The 22,836-nt window shown below is 42.5% G+C and overlaps 1 protein-coding gene across 1 annotated transcript in view; it reads right to left on the reverse strand.

The window, feature by feature from the left end:
• Window positions 1-1,149: 1,149 nt before the first annotated feature.
• The window catches only part of LOC133130345 (copine-7-like), a 42,444-nt gene continuing 20,757 nt past the window's right edge, over window positions 1,150-22,836 (reverse strand). Inside the window, exons 8-15 of the mRNA XM_061244872.1 lie at window positions 22,635-22,721; window positions 21,234-21,293; window positions 14,507-14,640; window positions 6,931-6,985; window positions 5,094-5,145; window positions 4,605-4,738; window positions 2,499-2,735; window positions 1,150-1,413 (exon numbers count right to left, since the gene is read on the reverse strand). Coding sequence (XP_061100856.1) covers window positions 1,276-1,413; window positions 2,499-2,735; window positions 4,605-4,738; window positions 5,094-5,145; window positions 6,931-6,985; window positions 14,507-14,640; window positions 21,234-21,293; window positions 22,635-22,721 — 897 coding nt within the window. The 3' untranslated portion in view covers window positions 1,150-1,275. The remainder of the gene's footprint in view (window positions 1,414-2,498; window positions 2,736-4,604; window positions 4,739-5,093; window positions 5,146-6,930; window positions 6,986-14,506; window positions 14,641-21,233; window positions 21,294-22,634; window positions 22,722-22,836) is intronic.

Below are 22,836 nucleotides of genomic sequence, written 5' to 3' on the forward strand. Positions count from 1 at the left end.
ATATGGCTTAAGATGGCATAGGTATTTATATTGACAAACAATAGGACAGTATTGAATAATTAAGATAAAACTACCTAGGCACTAGATGTTTATTAAAGACGTTCCAAACTGTGCTCACACAGTCAACTGTAAAGAAATGCCTTACCTAAGGATTAGAAATGAATGAAGCTCTTAGCATTAGTACTGAATATGCGATTTGCTTGATTCATTTCTTGGTCGTTCTTAGTGGAGCCTCAATAGGCATCCCTGACAGTGGGTGATTGGAGCTGAGCTCCAGAGAGATAATCCCACATCTGTACAACTTAAAACAAAATGGAAACAAAGGGAGGAGGATGGGTCCTTCAAACAAACACTGGTGCAGATGCAACATCAAACAACTGCAATAAAAACAGTACTGATTCTCACATAAATTATGATTTTGTTTTTACCATAACTGAACAAATATTGGGCTACCATGGACATTGTGATCCATGTCGTTCTCCTTTTGCTTCCCAAAAATGCAGTAAATAGAGGGGACCAGGTGGCTCCTAATTAAAGGGGTTATTACCACATCTCAGCAATAAAATATGGATCAAAGCAATCTTAACAATTAAATGCACAATGCAAACTAATTTCCCACATACTATTTTCAATGTTTCTTCAACAATCAAAGACTAGCAAAAACTGTCCCCCTTTACTCTAAATTCTTTACATTGTCGCATGTTGTATCAAGAGATTATTATCATGTAATAATATGTAGATATTACCAATGAGTTAGTGTACTGATCTTTTTATATCACCATCACGTTCTTAAAATAATTTGTTGACATCACCATCGAGGTTGTCTATGGTATGTTTTCTATGGAGTCTATGGACTCTTCATGCAAGCCTGTTGACAAGCCGCTCAACAGAGAGCAGTGAAAGAAATAAACTGTGCAAAAAGAGGGGGGTGAAGTCCGGAATTCAGGAATTAGAGGGAAATTGCTTGGAAGCTGCAAGGGCCGCTGCAATAGTTCAGGAGGGTCACCTGGAATATGGGGCCTGGGCTTTCTGCTTGGAAGGAATGCGAATATTCTTTAGGGAGCCTCAGGAACCCACTCCCGTGCCCATGCCGAGCAGACAGACCATAGCTAGGCAGACAAAGTCATTGTAGTTCAAGCCAAACAGTCCTCAATGCTTCACTTTGGAATGTAAACTTTAAATCTCTTCTCTTGAATTGTCCTTGAAACCCAAATCTTTGACCCACCGAACAGCTGAGACCAGCCAGGCCAGGCCGTTTGTAGTCGTACATCTCCTCTACTCTGGGGTGTTGGCGGGGGAGGTGGGTGAATCGACGACGGGGCATTTGGGGGCGATAGCCTTATGGCTGTAATACTCCACCACCTGCTTGGGCACTTCAGCGAGGACACACTTGGCCAGAGCAGCAGGAGAGGCCTGTAAAACAAAGGGCATAGCTGGAAATGGGGCACACGACACACACCTCACCACACTGAGACAGCACTAAAGCCATACATTCATCTCTTGACCGTTAGGAGTCCAAAATTACCTATAGTTCCTTTAATAATTGACTTGGCCCTGTTCATTAGGACATTATAATTGGACATTGAAGCAATTTTACATCCTTCTTTGATCTGTGCCATTAAAAAAACTAGTTGTGGTTTTATCCCCAAGTTGTTTGGAGGCTTCTTGGTCTACATTATTGAATCATTGCTTGAAATCCACTACCTGACTGAGAAAACCTACATTATTTTCTTCTCAAATCAAATTAACCACTTTTACTGAGCCATTCAGTGAATTGCTAGACCACAGGTTCTGAATACTTATGCGATAAAGACATCACCGTATTTAATTGTCAATTACTTATTTATTTGGATCATAAATAATAATGCCTATTTAAAGGTATTATATTTAATCTCTGAAGCAACCAACCGAGGGCCGGAATACGTTTGCAAGCCGTAGATGGATAGGGAAAGATTTTTGCACAAAGGGTACATTTCTGCCTTGCCAATTGTGCAGATCTGCAGTGTGAGGGAATTGTACTGTATGTGAGAGGGAAAATAACGTGTTGTTTGGGAGTGATTCTGTCAGTGTATTTCACCTTCAAATCTCCAAACCGTTACATGACTGACTGTTGTCAGCCAGGAAAAGTCCTTCAGCGAGAAAAGAACATTTTAGTTTCATAATGCGCTCTATCTCTCTCCACTACAGGAAAGATGAGTCCATTTACTTTGTTTCTATCACCAGCCTGCCTGGCTGCTTTCTCAAAACTCCACTTGAATGGTAATGCTTTTTTTTTTGCTTTTTTTTTTTTGAGGATTTGGAGGTCACATTTTCAAAGTTATTGCTGACAGAAAACATAATTATAGCGCGCAGTGGGAACCTTTTGAACCCTCTTCTGCTTTGATGTGCCCAAGTGAAAACTTTAACATTGTTCTAGTGAAGGGTAATCATTGGGCTTACGGTGGCGTGACCTGAGAGCACAGCATCAGAGGGGACCCTGGGCGGAGAGGCGGACTGACCGTTTTGAAGTCTCTGAAGGGAACGAACTGCACGATGTCCCTCAGAACCGGCTCCCCCTTCGGGGAGCGCAGCACCCCGTCGTCCCCGTCCAGGATCTGCATGTCGGTGAAGTCGGCGTTGCCCACGCCCACGATGATGATGGACAGCGGCTGGTAGGAGCCGCGCACGATGGCCTCGCGCGTGTCCGCCATGTCCGTCACCACGCCGTCCGTCAGGATCAGCAGGATGTGGTAGCGCTGGGGGAGAAAGGCGCTCTCAGTACTCCAGGGCCTGTAGCGTAGTGGTTGGGGTACATGACTGGGGACCCGTAAGGTCGGCGGTTCGATCCCCGGTGTAGACGCAATAAGATCCGCACAGCCGTCGGGCCCTTGAGCAAGGCCCTTAACCCTGCATTGCTCCAGGGGAGGATTGTCTCCTGCTTAGTCAAGTCATCTGTATGTCGCTCTGGATAAGAGCGTCTGCCAAATGCCATTAATGTAATGTAATGTATTCCTTCTCACTGCTTCAGTACTCAGTACTTACTGCTAGGTCACAGCATTCATTCTCAGTACTCAGATCTTATTCACAGTCCTCAATGCTCATGTGATTCTATTGGACAGATTCCATGGTTGTATTGGATTTTGTCGATGGGCATTTTCCTGGTTTTAATCATACTTCTGTGGCAGGAGAAGTATGTTAAACTAAATGGAGATTTTTCACAGATTTCTTAGAGAAGAAGACATCTCCATTCTGTATCTTTGTGTTCTACCTACTGTGTAGCTCTACCCTAAATCTCAATTCTTGTTTTTTGTTCCCTCACCTATCGATGGGTCCTGCCTTGCACAAGCCACTCCTGAACCTGCTATCTGAACTTTGGCTTGCATTGTGAGGGGGTTAGCCCAAGGCACAGACTACTATGAACTATGATAGTGAGATACATTTTTCTGAAATAAATTGTGTAAATAAAACTATATTTGCTTTTATTGTCCCAGTACTCATTCTCATTTCTCAGCCTTAATGCAATACTTATTAATAACACTTTCTCTATGTACTGTAGTGCTCACTCTGAGTATTAAGCACACCATCTTATTATTCCACCCTCACATGCAGAGCACCCTGTCTTCTAAAATGCATGCCCATTTTGTGCGCACCTTCAGGAGGTATTTAGAAGACGCATCAGCACTTTAGCATGACATGGAGTGACATGTATGGGGTACATACTGAGTAGAAAATAAAAGAGAACGTACGTCAGGAAATGGTAACACACAGGCATTCTGAAGGGAAAGCCCACAAGGTGAATATGGCCTTCCTTTATAATATGATGTGGAGAAATATTACTCTGCATATCAGCATCTTTACATGTTCTGAGAATAAACAGGGTACATTTCAAGGGCGGCCTATATTTGAAAGCATCCAGTGTGACCACAGGGGGATAAAATGCTAAATCAATGGGGTTTCCTATTTATTCCAGTTTCAAAGGCCCCATTACGCAGTGATCCAAGCGCTGATTTTTGCCCTGTTTGCATTTTTATCTGGTGTCCTGAGTTCCCTCCCATTGATCCTTATGGTCATTTTACTGAAATTTGATAGGTTCTGAGGAGAAGTAAATAATAAATGAAGGTCACACGTGGAATATGATTTTTTTTCCATATTTTCTTAACTTCGCATTTTCCTAATTTTCCTGGGTGTATGTATTTTATTGCCCTGCTCTTTTCCTACTAAGAACTTGACTTCAGCTATGGATGTGCAGAAAAAAAAACTTTTACCTCACAAACTTGTCTTGGAAGAACATGCCTAATTAGGCCAGCTACAGTCTAGTCGTCTGGCCAAAGTTTCTACACATAATACTCACAAATGAACAGAAAAAGCGACACACACAGTCCCGCATTCACACATGCACACATGCTTTAGTGTTATTAATAGCAAATGGCTTTGAAGGCACAGTTATAGATTCACCCCAGATGGGGAACGTACAGTCATGCTGATGCAAACGGGAGATGGATTTGCCATTCACCGCCCCGCTGGATCAGATCACAATCTGTACTGTCTTGCCTGGCATATGGTTTCTATGGTGTGTTTGGTTGGGTGATCTGTGTCTCTGAGATGTCTATGGTATGGACACTCACTGAGGCGTCTTTGATGGTGCCGTCCCCTGCAGCCAGCTTGGCCAGCCTGCTGATGATGGGTGCCACGTTGGTGGGGCCGTACAGCTGGATCTTAGGGAGGCAGTTCTGGTATGCTTCTACCACGCCCTGGATTTCTGGAACCGAAAACAGCAGGTAGGTTAAATCCCACCATCTCCTCCTCCTCCTCCACGCACACCAATGGGATTAGTCCAGGAATGGGGGGTTGGGTTGCAGGAGGAAAGAGATTTTAGCGCACAAAAAGCATTAAGCTAAGCTGACAGCAAGACAGACTGCGATTCCAGGCAGCTCCTTCCTGCCTCTGAAATCTGTATTTTTTCTGAAAAACAGAAATATCTATTCTCAGCTCAATGCCCTTTCTCTGATCCTCCTCCCCCCACAGATAAGTATAAAACCAGGGTCAGGGCTTCCTGTACCTAGGGGGGAGTGGTGCAGTACATGAGGCAGAAAAGCATGACCAAGATCTCCTACCTTCACATTCATCATCATCTGGGTTGAAATTGATGGCAAAGTCATGGGAGACCTGGGTGTGAAGAGGCAAAATATGGTTAGGAAGGGATGTCTGCGGTCGTTTCACATGCTGAAGACAAGGCTGAAGGCAAAACAGGAAGATGGGTGTAGCACTGGCCAGGCAGAGCATCACCAGGGAAAATACTCAGTGTCTGCTGATGACTTTAAGTCATTGAATGCAAAGGATTTGCAACCAAGTACAAAACATGATGACTCTATTTCAGAATAGACTATTTGTCCAGTTTCTTATCAATGTGATGAAATACAGAGACTGTACCAGTACTTTTGCATTTATATCAAATAACTTCAATGGGGGTGCGGGAGGAAGGATAAGGTATGAGGTGGAGTTTATCCTTCATCTTAGCTCCAGTATTGTATTAGTTATATGATAAATATTTTCATATACAAAACAAACAACTGCAAATAAGGACAAATTGTCTTCCAAAAAGCAAACAATTTCCCTGTATTTGATAGTCAAAGATTGCGAGCCCCTTTGACCTGCTTGCATGATTGGTTCAGTAATAACCATGGGACTGGATTCACGGCAGCAGGAGCTGATGTGCGTGCTCATGGTGAATCATTGCGCTCCTCTCATAACCCGCCGCTGGCTGAAAAGGGCTTCAGTGAGTCCTTTGACATTTAAAGAGTGTCTTAAGCCCCTCCCCAGACAGCAGACAGCGCTGTGCAAAGATTTCCTCACTTTTCACTGCACGCATCGCACTCGAAACGGAAAAATCCTGACAACCTGAGAAATCCACACCTTGGGGATGATTATTTAAGTGCCATACAGCTGCTGTGATGAAAAAAAAAGTATACACAGTAAAAAGCTGAATCGTATCAGTCCACTCCGTCTATTCCTCAAAATAAACTCGGTTGAACATTTACAATGTCCAAGTGGTAATGTGCACAGCACTGGTGCCTGGTGAACTACAGATGTGGGTGGCAGGGAACAACAGCCCTGAGTCATTATTTTAAAGCTTGCCAAGTTTAGTTATTGTCACCGAGCAGCAGCTGTCTTATATGAATTTGCATCCAATGTGGTTTTAATGCCGTTTACATCAAACAAATGTAGAATTTGGTGACAGTTGTATTAATTCTGCATATAACAAATTTTATTAAAAGCATATCTATAATAATGTAATAGCCTGTAACATTCACAGGAGTACAGCTGGGGCATCATATTAGAGAGAGTAAGACTGAAAAAGAATGTTGAAGAATTAGCTCAATTGTGCATTTTGCAAAATGACCAAGAGACATGTTCAGAACCTAAAAATAAAATAAAATATCTGCTTCCCGGCTTTGTAGAAGGCCGGGGGCTTCAATCCGGGTCAGAGACTTATGTCAACTCAATTTGAAGTTTGAATCCTGTTACTTTCAAAAGCTTGCTATCAACCCACTGAACCACTCTATCGTGAAATCTTAAAAAAAGATGGCATCCTTTAAAACAGGTTAAAGCATACGAAAGGCTTCCATTTCTGTGCATGACCGTGGCGTTTTCATCTTGTCCATGTCACTTGAGTGAGTAAGCCATCTCACATCTGGACAAGGGAAACACGTGTTTTATAAGTAATCACATTCCTTGAAAACGGAGCTTGATGTGATTAACACTGAAAGTGAGGTCTCTGCCACTGCTTATGCGGAACGTTCTCTGATTGGCTATTACTTAAATACATATTCATAAGGTGTGGCCATCCATGATGAGCACACCAGACTGTTACCCGGAGAAAGGTATCGATGATGGAAAATACACAAGGCTTCAAATGAAATCAGAAATGAAAAACTGACAGCAGACACTTGCCTCATAATTGGGTGGAATTCTTGCTCCAAATCCAAGTGCAGAGAACCTTTTGTCACTAAAAAGAAAGACAAAAGAGAAAATCAAATGCAAATCAACCTGTTAAACTCAAAACTATGCATAGTTATATCATCACTTGCACAAGCAGACTGTAACAAAGGACTATGTGCAAATGACTTGAGTGCAATCTTATTAATGAACCAAAATATTTACTGTTAAATATTTACTGTATCTGAGAAGTTAATCATTGATAAATGAAATTTGAATTGCAATAAACTGAACGCGACTTGAGGATTGCAGACCTGCCAGGGAAATTTGGCAGAGCAGGATTGTTGGTGATCTGTTACTGTGTAGAAACAATGGCTTTGCAATTTCCCAAGCCAGTTATATTTACATTTTAGCTTGTAGCTTTGCTTAATGGAAAGGTCAACTCATAATGCATTATTCAGATAGTTTATATTTGAATTATGACCTTAAGGACTCAAGTAATTTATTCTAAAGTGCTTTTTCTCAGCTCTTTGCATACTGTTACTGTATGAAATGCCAGGCACGAAAGTAAGCAGTCCCGCTCCCTCCCTCGCCCCCTTGATGAGGTGCATCTGTTCATTTCTTAATTTGCAGTGTGACGGAGTAACGAATAAGACAGACACAAGACTGGAGTGCACATCGGCTCACATGACTGCTCGCAGAACGAGTGGGGGCGGGGTTGTTTTAGCAAAGGAATCCGCTCCTTTCGCTTGTTTGGACAGTACCAGTGACACTTTCAGGGGGATGGAATACACTGTAAAAAAAGCTAAAAGGAGTTTCAGATTTGGGAAAACAGGACCGGACTGACGGGCGATCGCGGTGGGGCTTAGATATCTGCACACACTTGGAGACAGCTGTTTGCTGGCATGCAAATCCATATGAAACTACATTCTGAATATTCTGCACTCTCTAATGGGGACTGGGATATTGCAATAAATGAAAGAGATAAAGACATTGTATACATGCAGCAACATTAACTCCCACTCCCACTATAGCAAACATCATTAAAAAGTGAGTAATGGATAACCTAGGAAATGACTGCTTTCAGCTTAGTGAGAGGCAACATGCAGTTTCCGCTGTCCTCCTCCAGTGGGGCCTCGAAACACGTCACGAGGATCATTTCCCTGACATTTCTTTTCATTTATCACTAAGGCCCAACTTGCTGAGTCATGCTAATCTTTGGTCAGTCAGTGGTGAATAAATGGTGAAATATATTTGCTATGGGGAGCTCTATGTCCAGCAGAAGCTGTGCAGTACAGCCTTACAAGGAAAAATGTATAATATAATTTGTCATGGCATTAGTGACTCTGTTGAGGGCAAACACAGTTCAAAGGTGCCATTAACCCTCACACTGGCGCACATAAAATGACACCATGTGTGCTTTAGTGCAGCTAATAACAGAGGATGAAATAGGGGCTGCACAGCCAGGACACGATGTCTGAAGAAGAATCTCTACATGGATTACATGGGTCTATCATGAATTAAATAAGGAGAGCTGTGGCACTCAACACTATGGCATTGTGTTTCTGAACTCCAGCTATCCTTCGTTTAGTTCAGGTTAGTCCCATCTAGCTAACACAAAACATTGCTGTAATGTAGTGGTGTAATGTTGCTGTAATGTAGTGGTGATATGATAACACTGACAAAACATTCCAGTAACACTGTGCGCATTTAGCTTGGCTGGGTTGAGGTTATCCAGATAAGGATACTTCTTTACTTGGAACAGAAAGCATGTGTGCTTTACACCCTCTGTGATGACGCTGAACTAATCTGACTGACTAACTCTGTTTAGAAACCTAACAGGGGTGACCCAGGATAAGGGAGAGTTCAGTTGTTTAGGGATCTGCATTCATAGACCCCCCCCCGGTCGCCTGTGGACTGCATGGTAAATCTGCACATGACAGGTCCTCCTCTGTCTAGAGTCTAGAGTCATGTCTAGAGTCATCCGAATCAGCAGTGGGGTTCATAGCAATGGACAGCTGGCCATTCCAAACTGGGGGGGGGGGGTGCTCAGCTCCCACCTTATGCAGCAAATTAATAAAAAGCTACTGCTTCCCATGTTCTCATATGAAACAAAAATACAGCACAAGAGCTGCAATTTCAAAACAATGTGTAACTAACAGCTTTTTTTCCTTTAACAGCGCTCTCTGAATTATTAATGGAACCCCGCCTGCAGAACACCCACATGAACCAGTACTGTGACACAGAGAGACAGGATTGACCTTTGCATCCTTCCTCAAAGCGTGAAGGTGTGACACAAAGGCATTTCAAACGCGCTTAAACTCCACGCTCCGCTGTGCTGGCTATTATCGAGAAAAAGCTGAATATGCGCAACCAGCCCTCTGCAAGTGGAACCAGAGCGGAAGGCAATGAAAATCCATGTCCTGTGAGAAAAAACACCAAAGTTTGTGGGGTTTTCTTCCAAATATTAAGAGGCACAAATGCAGCCACTGTCTTCCCCCTGTAGCCTCTTACTCGCTCTCCCGGGAGGACGACACCAACTGCAGCTCTGCGGAACAGAAAAGCCAAGCCCCCTCCAAACCGGCCTCACAGGGAGAGAATCGGCAGGCGGCAGTAAGTGGGTAATCCGGCCTCTAATGGATCCCACAGGATGCTGGCACCTCCCAGTGCCTGGAACAGCCCACGGGCAGTCAGAGGAGAGCTCCAGCCACACAGCACCTGCTGCCAAGCCATATTTCCCCTTACTGCCGAATTATTACCATGAAAATGTAAAGTTCACTGGAGGAAGGATAAGGTAGCGGACAGATGACCTATTCACCTCTTCCCCCGCAAATTCTGTCTCACTCCCTCTCTTACCCTCCCTCTCTGTTCATACATTACCCGTCCTTCTCTCTTCACTGATCACTCCACCTGTCCATTCTCTCTTTCCCTTACATACGTCTTTCTGTCACTCCCATTTGGTTGGATTAGATACTTGAACAGAGAGAAAATCACTACTCTAAAAAAACAGTGTCTCAGCTGGATTTTCCATTCAGAAGCTGCTAGAACACAAATTAACGAGAAGTGAGTTGATTCCTCTAAGGATACAAATGCTTTATCGATACTGAAAATAACCAGTTAGAGCAGGCAGCACTATCTGTTTCAACCAAGGGCGATGTAGCTAGATGTGATCTCTGTACTACATATCACACTATGTGATGTTTTTCACGTTCAATTTAAACTTATCAAAATATGCTTATAAGCGCTTCTTTCCAGTTTTCAATATAAATCTTCTACGTTTCACTTCTCCTACAAAGACATGGAGATAGCTGTCTGAAAATGAGAATCTGTGATAATATCTGTTCCTTGAAAGCATACACACCAACCAAAGGGTTATCTGTGCCCAAATATCACATTGGGAAAGGCACAGAAAACCCACAGCATACAGACACTTTTCTTCCTCAAGTTCACCAGTGGAATGTAGAAGTTATTTGGAAAATGCGATTAGCAGAAAAAGTTAGTATTAAAGCAAAGGTGAAGGAACCATAATCAGATGCCTGCAAAAACGTGTTTTGATGCATTTTTTAACCTGCTTTGTGCTTAAAAACTCCAAAAAACAGATGCCAAAAAATAAATAGCATGTGAAATTGTGGAATTGTTGATGGGCATCAGGTATTTGACAAAAATGTAAATCAATGCATCTCAATATACGCAATATGTTATTATTGACATTATTGTAGAGAAAGGGTTGACTATTAGAATATGTTTTGTAAAAAGGGTAGTTATAATAAACTAAAGCTTCAGCCTACACCTACACAGATTTTACTTATTTATTATGATCTTCTCCACCTGTTGCTGTCTGAGGAGAGGGAGGTTGAGACAGACAGGTAGGGGGAGGGGGACAGGTAGGGTAAAACGTGTTGCATAGTTTAGTAAGCAAAATGCAGTATTTTGCACCAAGTTAGTTATGTATATTCAATTTAAATCTCCAGAATGACTCCAAGGCCAAACATACTATTCAGTGAAGCTATTCCAATTACACACCAAGAAAAAGCATTCACAGCAGTTTCCAACTGCAGCCTCAAATCGAAACCTCTGAGTTTCAAGCCCATTTGAAGCCCAAAGCCTACTGAGCCTCACTGAAATTTTCTATGATGGGAGATTAGAGATTGAGCAACATACATTACTTTTGAACCTCTGTTGCACTTCAGACAATTTCTCTATAGTTAAATTAAAAACTCCAAGCAACATACACTCCATCAGCACTCAGTACTTATGAGACTTATTTTTAAATTGATTGGTCTTCTGCTGCTGTAGCCTATCCACTCTTCTCCTCTGACCTCTCTCATTAACAAGGCATTTCTGTCTGCAGAATTGCTGCTCACTGGATGTTTTTTTGCACCATTCTCTCGTATGGAGTAAACTCTCGAGACTGTTGCGGGTGAAAATCCAAGGAAATCAGCACTTACATAAATTCTCAAACCAGCCCGTCTGGCACCATCAATCATGCCACGGTCAAAATCACAGATCACATTCTTTCTCCATTCTCATGGTTCATGTGAAGCTGAAGCTCCTGACCTGTATCTACATGATTGTATGCATTGCACTGCTGCCACATGATTGGCTGATTAGATAATCGCATTAATAAGTAGGTGTACAGTTGCTCAGTGAGTGTATTTTCCAAATATATTTGGTGAAGCTATTTCCTTCTGCTAAGTGTACTCCACAGCATTGAGGCAAATGAGAAAGGGTTAAATATGTTTTCACAACAGTTCTAATGGGACATGAAGTCCCATGGTCTATTTTAATGCCAGGTCAGGACTTCATCTCCCATCAACAACTGTAAGGTCAAATGCTATTTAACTTTTCTTCACATAGAGCTGATGTCTGCTGTTCTAATGGAAAAAAATGGTTCTGTGGTAAGCTCCAAATGATGGCTTCATGGGTATAACCCTACAATGTGAAGCAATACCAGCCCTAGAGTCTGTACATCTTTGTGAATGACTCCATGGTAAAATCCTCCACTCTAAATGATTTTCTTGGCATGACATAATGAAATACGTTGTTATGTGTGACTTATTTAGCTTATGAGAATGGGATGATATATTGAACAGATCTAGGCATATGCTCGTCTTAGGTAAAGGTACCCTTTAAAGATGTTCTGAAGGCTTATAAATTCAAGAGAAAAAATCTGTCAGAAAACCTTATCAGCATGCGGTTATTATTATCATTATTATTATTATTATTATTATTATTATATTATTATAATAATAATATTAGAGCTGATTTGTATCAATGCAAATCTCTCAGGGATAGAGAGAGACAGAGACATGCAGCCATTCCAGCATAACTACACAATTAATGAGGGTTCAAGCCAAACTGTCTCCATGCATCCTCATAAATAATTATCAAATATCAGGTGCTACTCATGAAAACACCATGTGATAATGATGCCTTGCTTCCCTAATTCACACTTCTGCAATGCTCCTCCTTATTTGAAGCAGGGGCCTGCAAATATGACATACACTAATGTGGAACTCTCTTGTTTGGATCTGTGCCAGATGAAGACTTTCATTATTACAGATCTAATTACAAAAAAATTAGTTATTCACCCTTTGCAGCACAGCTGCCTGGGGTAAACCATATGTAGATGAAACATCTAATTCAAAACAGATATCGGCTTTGGACCAGATTCAATCTAAATAGAAAGGATAAAATATAATTAACACATTTCCACACCTGTCTTATATTGTGAATGCATAATGTAGGCCAGGGAAATACACAAATTGCACATGGATAATATCAGCATCATGCCACTAATACCACTAAGAAGCTATTCATTTTTGTCACCTTGAAGGACATCCCTCTCTGCTTGAAACAAATGCTTTTGAATGGGGTGAAGATGATCACTAAATTAAGATCAACATTGACCTTGACTTCTAAGGGTATGAGCACACCTGAATCATACCAGGAAAAATACACCTTTGTTATGGAATCATCAGAAAACCTGAAGGAACACTGTTGTGTTTACATTTGTCCATCTACTTTCATATGGAGCCTGATCCCCCTTCTTCTCTCCCAGCATTCTCTCTTTCCTCATCTCCCTTCACTCATCCTCTCTTTCTGCTCCTCCCACTCGCCCAGTCTCCTCTCCTGTGTAACCCTCCCCTCTCAGAACAGACGTCTGCTGTGCTGTGTTCTCTCACCTTGTGCTCGCTGGCACTGTGCTAATGAGCCCCTGTCAGCTATCAGAGGACTGGGCTTGACTGGGGCACCCTGCCAGACCTCTGGAGGGAAAAGCATATTGCCAGGCACAGCACCGGCGAGACAACACACAGCAAACCGCGGGTGACAGCAAGACACCCAGGGCCCGCTTGGCCCGGCAGCGGCTGGCTTCTAAACTAATTACCGCCGTGGAGACGGCGCTCTCCCGCCAAACCACGGGGGAGCCGCCGCGAAAGGCTGAGGCACCTCTCACCCAGACCCGACTGCAGATTTCCCCCGAGTCGGCTAATCCAGCTCCTCGCTCAGAGGAAGCAGTGCCTGCTTCAACCGCTCGGGTGGGTACCATGCGTGGAGCAGGGGAAAGGCCACGCACCATTATTGGCCATTTGAGGTAACTGAAAAACCTGAAATCCTTATGAAGTGCATTCACATTCCCGGCTCACTGGCTGAGGAGGAAGGTTTATGCGGGAATTATAGGGCGGGCTGAGTGCCAGCGTGTGTGGGCAGCGGGGGAGAGAGGGTGGTGAGTCCCATGTGCCCCTGTTAGGCAGTTGTAACTGTCAGGGCGCAGCACCAGCAAGCCCGGGCCCAAGTCTACAGGGGAGGTAACAGATGTACTCAGAGCATGTGAGGCCAGTGGGCTTGGGCCACTGTGGTTGGCTATTCTTAGACCCATTCCCCTGTTATGTGGTCATAATGGCATATGAGGTAATAACAATCAAAACGGTGGACCTCCTTTGCAAAGAGACACAGAGATATAAAGAATATAAGAGGCGAGCAACCGATCTCTTTACTGTAGGGCAGCAACTATGCCTGCAAAAACTGTAGTAAGCCCTATATATGGATTACGTGTAAATACATCTATTTTATAGGTATTATATTTCTTCTTGCAATTGCAGAATGTCCTCGTGGTGGTGGCGCTTATCCAGAATTCGGTGTATGTGAATTTCCAGGGCAAGATCATGTTGATTCTTCAGGCAGCACATGGTGCAGGGTACCAGAGCTGCCTATTTCTTTTAGCCCGATGAGACAATACACTTGGAATAGGACAGATAAACAAGTGGAGCTCAGCCAATCACAATGTACGCCACAAAACTACATTGCTAAGAAGACCAATCATAATGTATACTGGGTAAACTCAGTATTCCATATCTACTTATCTACTGCATCTAATACCCCAATATGTCTGCTTGTCATCCTTACTTCATGGAAAGAATTTCCATCTTTCCGCACCAGATCAGATAAAGCTGAAAAGCTGGCATGTTCAATGCAATACAAGGTGACAGTTCCCCCTTAAAATAAGATGTAACAACCTGTGGATAAAGATAAGATACATGTGTCTTCCCTGTGTTAATTCAGTTAGTGATAGTGAATGAGTGACACATACCTGTCGTAATCTTGACATATCTCCCCAACTGCTACCAAGGCCTTCAGGTACTCATTGGCCTGGTAGGGGTTGATGTAGTGCAGGGAGCAGCTGTTTCGAGGGTCCCCATTGGATGCTGTGAAATCAATGGCCACCTAGGATGACAGTAGGCGGTACTGTAAGTGCAATGTTCAGTTCATGCATGGCAACAGTCATGCTGATTCATCTGGGGTAGGTAGAGCTAACAGAGTCATTTGTGACATCTACTTAATACATGTTCTGCTACCAGGAATGTGGCTCCTCAAAGCTTCACAAATAACTTTGGAGGTAAACATCCATACACTATGCAGGAGCCATTTTAATTCTATGACAAATGAACAATAACATGTGAGGCAATGATAAACTTGATGTGCCTGTGACCACAGAATGTCTATAGTAACCAGATGACCAGCTCCTGCATCCCTTTCTGAATGCCTTCCCCACCACCAAATAGGCTACCTTGACTTACTGTATTCACTAATAGCAGTACACTTGTAGGGAAACAATAAATGTCTTCAGCGTATCAATAAATAAATGTAGCTAGAGCATTATATCACCAAAATAATAACATAAAAAAGTATAATAGGATACTTATATGATCCAGAATCATTAGCTTAGTCTACAGCAGACTACTTTCGGTAGTGGCAAACCTCTCAGCCAGGCTTGGTTTGGATGTCCTGTCTTTATATTTTTAAACGAAGTGTAGCTACTGTAGCCTAATCCAGAAGGAAAATCAATAGTCGCGTTTACATGCAGAATATTACTTAATTCCGAATAATTTGTTCCGATTGAACATTCAAAATGAATACATCTGATCGGAATAAGATATTTGTTTACAGGATTAAATTAGCTCAACCTCATTTGAAGCACAGCTGCACAGGTAGTTGGAATCACTTTGTTAGCTCACTAACAAAGATAGCCTATGTAAAGCTATTAGCCTACATGATGTGCAATTAGCTTGTTAATACCTTTGCTACTTGGGGCGTTTAAACAATCCCAAATGTTTGCCATTTTCTTAAATGGGCGATGGCTCTGGCTATATAGGCCGAAATGGCTCACTATTATTCACTAAATATTAAACTAGATTGGTCGTCAGCCATCATGTTCTTGTGTCCGAATTCAAAAATGTAATTTGACTCTTTTACATTAAATTATATTTCGAGAGCACTAGAAATATCGCACCCCGTGAACCATGGTCACTAGAAAGGTGGATACCACAATGCTTTGCGACTAGCATTCCCTAGTACAACTACCCCAATGTAACCTAATACAATGTATTCGTTATTCAATAATCCCCAAAATCCTGTTTGTCTAGTAAATGGCACTTGTTTTATAGCTAGTTGACAGTAAGGTTGCCACACGTTCTGGCTTTCCCGGGACTGTTCTCTTTTTCAGCGAAAAACTATTATTTCCCGGGATTCCTCGGATTCTTCTACTGCTATTCAGTTTAGACATTCAGTCCCGTGTCTGTAAACAGGTAAAAAATGAGTAAAACACAGCGACGATTGGCCATATGCCTATACTTCTTTTTAATTAGTAGCAGAAATACGAAAGTGTACCTTATCACCTAGCAACTGCTGCATGGGCTGTCAGTCTGGCGTGTGCATTCACTTCAACGACCCCACCGTAGTTCAGCTAGCGACTAGCCTAGAGGTAATCGCCTAATACTTCTGATTATTATTTATTATTATTTTTTATTATTTGTCGGTTTTATAAAATGAAGGGAGATACGGACGAGGAGGACAAGAGAACAAAATCAGAAATGCAACCCGCATCAAAAAAATAAAAGAAAAGTATTGTTTGTTACTTATTGATTCGTGATGAAGCGATCAGTGGAGAAACACTTCTGTTGAGTCACGATTATTATTTCGTCCCCCTATTCAGGGGTACAACATAGGCAAGAGCATAAGTAGCTTTAATATCTCTGGAGTCATGTTTTAAGAACAGGCTATATGGTATTTTGTTCATGGTTTTGTGGCTATATGCAGCAGCGCGTACCCGACATGATTACGCTGATCTAGTGCAGAATAAGGCTTCTGCTGTCCGAAGTGACCGTTTATTTAGTAAACTATATAGCGCATTCACTAGATAGGGATTAGAAATTAGTGTATTATTATTATTATTATTATTATTATTATTATTATTATTATTATTATCATCAATAGTTGTAGTAGAAGTAGTAGTAGTAGTAGTAGTAGTAGTGTCGAGGACCCGGCCCTAGGCCCGCCTGATGAGAGATTGACAGAAGATGGGTTAGGCAGGAATGCATTGTTAACCCCTCGCACACGCCAATGGGGTAGGAGTAAAAGCTCCCGTAAGAGGAGAAGTATATGGTACAAGATAAATGTACAACCGTATATGGATACTGAGGAGTCTGAAGTCAGAGGACTTAGATTCAGGGTTTTAGAGAGCAAGGCTAAAGGCCTGACTGAGGCCATGCGTAGAATATGTTCTAGCATGACCATGGAAGATGCTGAACACGCAGAACGGAAAATTGGAGACCCAGGGAGTTTTGCATTCAAGGAGACGATAGATGTGATAACATACTTGGTTGACACGTGTGGGCTGGCTCCTACAGGGGAGGAGCACGAGGCCTGGTTAAAGCAGTAGTAGTAGTTGTAATCAGTTTTGTTACGCAAAGTTCAGAACAATTAAATAGAATTCCAAAGTGCCTAGTAGAGACATAGGGAAATTGTGATGGCATAGTAGGATATAGGGCTTTTATAAGGATTTTCCTTGATCTCTTCAGCATATTCAGATGCACTTCGGTCATGGCGGTTGTTGCTTGGAGTTTGTTGTTTTTGCTTTGTCATTTTTGGGTACTACAGTACACTGACATATACACTGGCGTCAAGAAAAATGGTAAAGCAGCGCTACTATACGCATAACGTAAAGTCATTGCATACTGTACGTTATCTAGCCTTTGTGAAACTGCATCGCTTATTGTTCAATTGGTTTATAAATATCACGTAGGCCTGTCGTGTCAACCAGGTGTCAGAAGTGTCAGAACAAAGAAAGCTTACTTAATATTTATTCAGGCTATTTATTTGATGTATTTATTTCCCCAGTAATGCCATATTTAATCGGAAACGTGCGGGAGGCCAGTGGACTCGGCGTCCAATTGCTTTCCACTGAGAATGAGTGGGTCAGATGGGAAGGAAACGTAAGTAGCTAAAATACGATCATCACAACATTCTGAATTGTGACTGTTACAACCAAAGAATTAGTAAAACCATCATTATCACCATTTTTCCCTAGGGTGTATGTCAAGATGAGGTTCTGTGGGATGACCCACTTTGGACAGACGGAAAACTGACTGAGGTTTCGACTGCAGTGAGTATAATTACGATCTTTAGAACGACTAGAATGAGCAACTTTTTTAAGCTTGAAATTGTGTTTTGTGAGTTTGTGTTCAGCACATACAAATCCGTATTAAATACTGGACGTAAATACCCTCAAATTAATGGACAGCCAGCACTTTATCCTCATAATCACTGTTTCATTTCAAATCCAATGTGCTGGACTACAGAGGCAAAATGACTGAAATTCGTATGGACTGCAACTGTAGCTGGCTAATATATTAAACCCAGTTCTCCCAGTGTTTTATTTAACACCTTGTTTTTTTTTTTTTTGTCCAGTTGATGGTCATTCCGAATGAGTTTCAGACAGACTCCATATTAATGTGGATGGCCACAATGAGAGCCGCCATTTTGACCTTATCAGCTCTGGCCCTTATCTGGGGAGCCGCAGCCATCGTAAGTCTTCATTCATTTTTATCTAAGTCCTTATAGGCTGCACTGCTCTGCATTACTTTGCATTGTATGAAATTACTAATTTTGATTGATTTTCCATTTGTCTTTTTATCTAGGTCACAAAATGGACGTGCCTGGGTAAGTTTTTTTCCAGATAGTCTTTAAACAGCAATTTTTCAACATCTTAGATGTCACAATGCCATTAATGCCATAATTTAATGCGTGACATGGTTTGCTTTATTTTATTTTATTTTTTTAGGAAAAGAAAATGAGAAATTGAGGAACACCTGTGAGGTGTTGCACAAGGCACTGGACATACGTGAAGGGGTACATTTCATAATCCCCTTTCAAGTACATGTTGGGTATTAGGACCACCTTTAGTAATGATGTAAAAAATGCACACTGGTCAAAAACATCTTTAGCATTGCAAGAGAAGCACCTCAGAACATATAGTAATGAACTAGCATTTGCATGGACTTCTAGGCAGGAATTGGCAGCTGCTTGTCTTTGCCCCATCACAGGAATCTCAGAGGGACATCCATTTCCTAACACAGCACATGAATGAGGAAATGAGCAATTTGAGTGCTATGGTGCAACAGGAAATAGGCAGCCAACGGGAACGGATGAAATCCATTTACCGCACATATGACTCCATCATAGAGCTGCAGCAACAGAAAATGGATGCTCTACGGCGGCAAGTATCAACCAAAATACAGTCCAGTCAGGGCTGGCTTCTCACGCTCCAACCTTTACACATGACATTTACATTTTTACATTTTTGTCATTTGGCAGACGCTTTTAATCCAAAGCGACTTACATGAGAAGCATCCTTTCAGCTTTCAGATCTTTGTTTCTTTCAGGATCAAGAGTCTTTGCCAAAAAGTAAGCTTCATTAAAGCTACAATAGGTAATTTGGGACTTCTAACGGTCAAGAGAGGAATAGCAGAAACAAACACCTTCAAACCACAACACTCTTTATCCCTCCCCCTTCTCTGTGAACGTTGAAACGCCATTGGCTCTGGCAATTAGAACCAATTTTCAACCAATGAGCGTGAATTATTGTACAGCTATATGATTTTTGGTACAGAGTGCCGGCCTGTGAACTGTACATTTTGGAACTAAACGCAGGCTGAGGGTCAACATGTCAGTGAGCCCTTTTCAATGATAGGATGGGATTTACAATAGTATTGTAACAGTGTTTTAAAACACAAATCTTACCTATTGTACCTTTAATAAACAATTTTTAAAAATCCAAAGCCATAGTAAACCTTGCCGCCTAATCCTGCTGGAGATGAAATGTTTTAAATTGTGCGCAGCTGTGTGAAGAAACCAAGGTTTAATTTAGCTGGAGGAGTTATGGTGAGAGTGAAGGGATTATATGAAGCCTCTATGTTCTCTGTGCTATAGGAAGCTGATTGAGGAGCATTCTAAAAGTTCAAGGAATGGTAAGCAGGAGGAGGTGGTAGTAACCATCCAATACGAATGCAGTGTTGCATACATGTCATACCGGTAATGAAATTAGATTTATTCCCATATAGCAATTAATTGTAAGAATTTGCCTTTCAGAACCCAACCTCATCATTTCAAGACGCTGGATGAATTAGGAACTGAAGGTAAGTAGTTGAAGTCCTGTATTATAATAATTGTAATGATGGCAATGGCCTGTGCAGTTGAAGACCAAAGACCATGTTTTAACTGTGTTGTAGGAAGATGGTCCAGCCTGAGATCAAATGGACTACACTTGCCATTTTCATTCCCCTTCAAACTGAAAGCAAAAGTTGAACACTCAGTAGCCCCCCCAACCCCCCCCCCCCCCCCCCCCCCCCCCCCCCAAAGAAAAAAAGATATTGGAGAGCATTTAGTCTGTGATTTTTTTGTTTGTACGCATTGTTTGATTTCATTAAAGGCTTTGCAAAACCACAAACATGTGCTCTTTTTTTATTGTGTTATTTTATGTTTTTAACAAGAAAAAAAGAAGGCCAAAAAGTAGAAGCTGACTTCTTTTGTGGTTCAGCTGCAAGCTGAGTCCTGTTACCAGGACATTGATAGTTCCCATCTTGTGTCATTAACCAGGGTTACTGACATTGTAAGATTTATCATATGCAATCATATTGCTCCTGTAGGGTACTATCCAAAGGTTCAACCTGGCGGAGCAGTTTGCTCATTTTCACACTTTCCATTAAAAGCAACAGAGAGCTAGATAGGTGCATTTTCCATTTGCATTAACATTGGTACACAATTATCCATTTGTTCCCAACTAATTCCACACTTAAAACACAGAATCTGTGGCTATGTTAGCAGATGTCATTGCTCCGGTGACCACTCTCCAGGAAGTTCCCACTCATGAATGATCAGACACAGTACAGACATTTCACACATTCTAGCACACCTTCAAAAGACCTGCACCTTCTATTAATTACCTCTTCAGTTTTTATCAAACCCCAAAGGACTTTGCACATTCGCACATCTCTTGAGTTAGTAGGAAGGCAATGCAAGTTTCCAAATGCAGCAGCTCGGTAATTAATGTTCATTATTGCCTGAGTAATCCCGGTCGGGAATTATATGTGCCTGTGGGGGTAGAGACTTGGGGGCAGGGGGGAGGGGCAGAGTTTAAAAGCAATTTGAATTGATTTGTAAAAGCTGCCGCAGGCAAACACATGATCTGTGGGGCAATTATTCACATGCTTGCATAACACAGGATGGGGGTGCGGGGGAGGGGAAGGGAAAAGTTTGATTGGGGTGTAACCTACAGTCACCAATGGCAACAGAGACGGAGGAAAAACAGCCACTGCCGCACTTCTGCCAGAGGTAAATCTGCTTATCAGCCAGCGCGGGCGGTCTGCTAATCTACGAGCACGATAAACTCTTTTATTCATCGCTAAGAAGTTTTCTGCGCTTAAGGGCCACGCTGACACTCGAGGACGACACTGTTACAGTAATGCCAAACCTCCACTTACTGTAAAGTGAATCTGGCATCCTCCCATTATGTAGTCCAGGAAGGAGTAGACCCGATGGAGCTGTGGGAGACAGAGCAGGAAAGACCGTCGTCAGCGCCAGGCAACAGCGCAAGCGTCGCCGGATCTCTGATTTAGGCAATACGAAGGAACGGGGCTCTGCCACTCAAACAGAGACCCCAGGGTTAGCTGGGACTGCAGACAGGTTCTGTGCGAGGTGTGAGATACCTCAGCGCTAATTAGTACAATAGTAAAACAGGTACAGTCAGGTGAATGAGCGCGATCATTAATAACAGTGATCACGCTACAGCTGCTCTTTTGCCAAACGGCGTTAAGGGTGAAAACGGCTCCCTCCACACTGCTCGATGCGGGAGAGAAAGACCCCTGCATGCGGAAATAATCCCATTTTTCTCCCCTTTTATGTTGTGGAAAGCCCAGCCCGACCGAAGAGCTGAGCCCATATGAGATTGTGTACCGCCTCTCTCCCTCAGTGGTTTTGATGCCCACCGTGACAGCGGCCCCTCCACAGCAGATATCACGCTGCACTTTGCTGCAAACGAGGTGAAAAAGCACCGAAACAGAAAGCCTGTCGAAACCTTATGACGCTTACGCTGTAGATCTCAGCCTGCTCCAGTTTTCATTAAATCATTCAGTGCTTCTGTTCACCCTCAATTTGGAATGTGCGTGGGCCGACGCACATTTTGGGACTATGGAGGGTGGTGGGTACCTCTGGAGCACCCCCTGCCAGTTATATTTGGCAGTAATCCAACAGCTGCATCAATTGTGTTATGTTTCTGAGTCTGTCTGTTAGTTTATCATTGTTTATTGTTGTTATTCTTGTTGTTCTCCGCCGTAACCTTTGTCAGAAGGTTGATCACTGCAGTTGCCGATTTCTAGTAAGCCTGTTTTGTATGAGATTCCTTCGACACCCCTTTGCCCGACCTCCAGTTTGAGTCTTGATTTTTGACATTCGTTTTTGTATTTTCGACTTCCCGCCGGCCTTATCCTGTTGTACCTCTGCACTTCTGATTTTTGATCCTGGACTGTTTATCACTATTGTTTTGGCTACTCAATTTGGAATTGTTGTTTATTGGATCTCCTGGCTTTGACTTCTGGACTGTAATAAACCACGTTTCTGATTATCCCTTGGTCTGCTCTTGGGTACGTAACAAATTGTGCACTACAGGTCTGGGACAGGTGAACTACAGGTGCCTGATTAACCAGAGAAGGCGCTGTTTTCGGGAAAACTATAACCCTCCCTGCCTGGGTTGACCCTATGAACTATAATACTGTATCACCATGCACTGCACTGTCATAGTGAGGACACCACCCTCACGCTGCACAAGAACCCGAGCTGCAAACACCACCTGGAGAACTCCGCCCTGATAAGAGCCGCATCCTTACCTTGAGATCACTGAGAATCACCACGCCCGAATTTTTGTAGTTCCTCTTCTTCAGCTTGTACTTCGGATTCACACAATCCCACGAGACCTTGGGGAACGGAAGCCCAGAGAGAAACAAGCCAATCCTCAAGACGAGCCGGACGGCAGTGACTCGACAAGAAATTTCAGCGGCAGGAAGTCTGTAACTTTCCTCAATGGAGCAA

Source organism: Conger conger, chromosome 6 (assembly GCF_963514075.1).
Source record: "Conger conger chromosome 6, fConCon1.1, whole genome shotgun sequence".
NCBI classification, from domain to species: domain Eukaryota; kingdom Metazoa; phylum Chordata; class Actinopteri; order Anguilliformes; family Congridae; genus Conger; species Conger conger.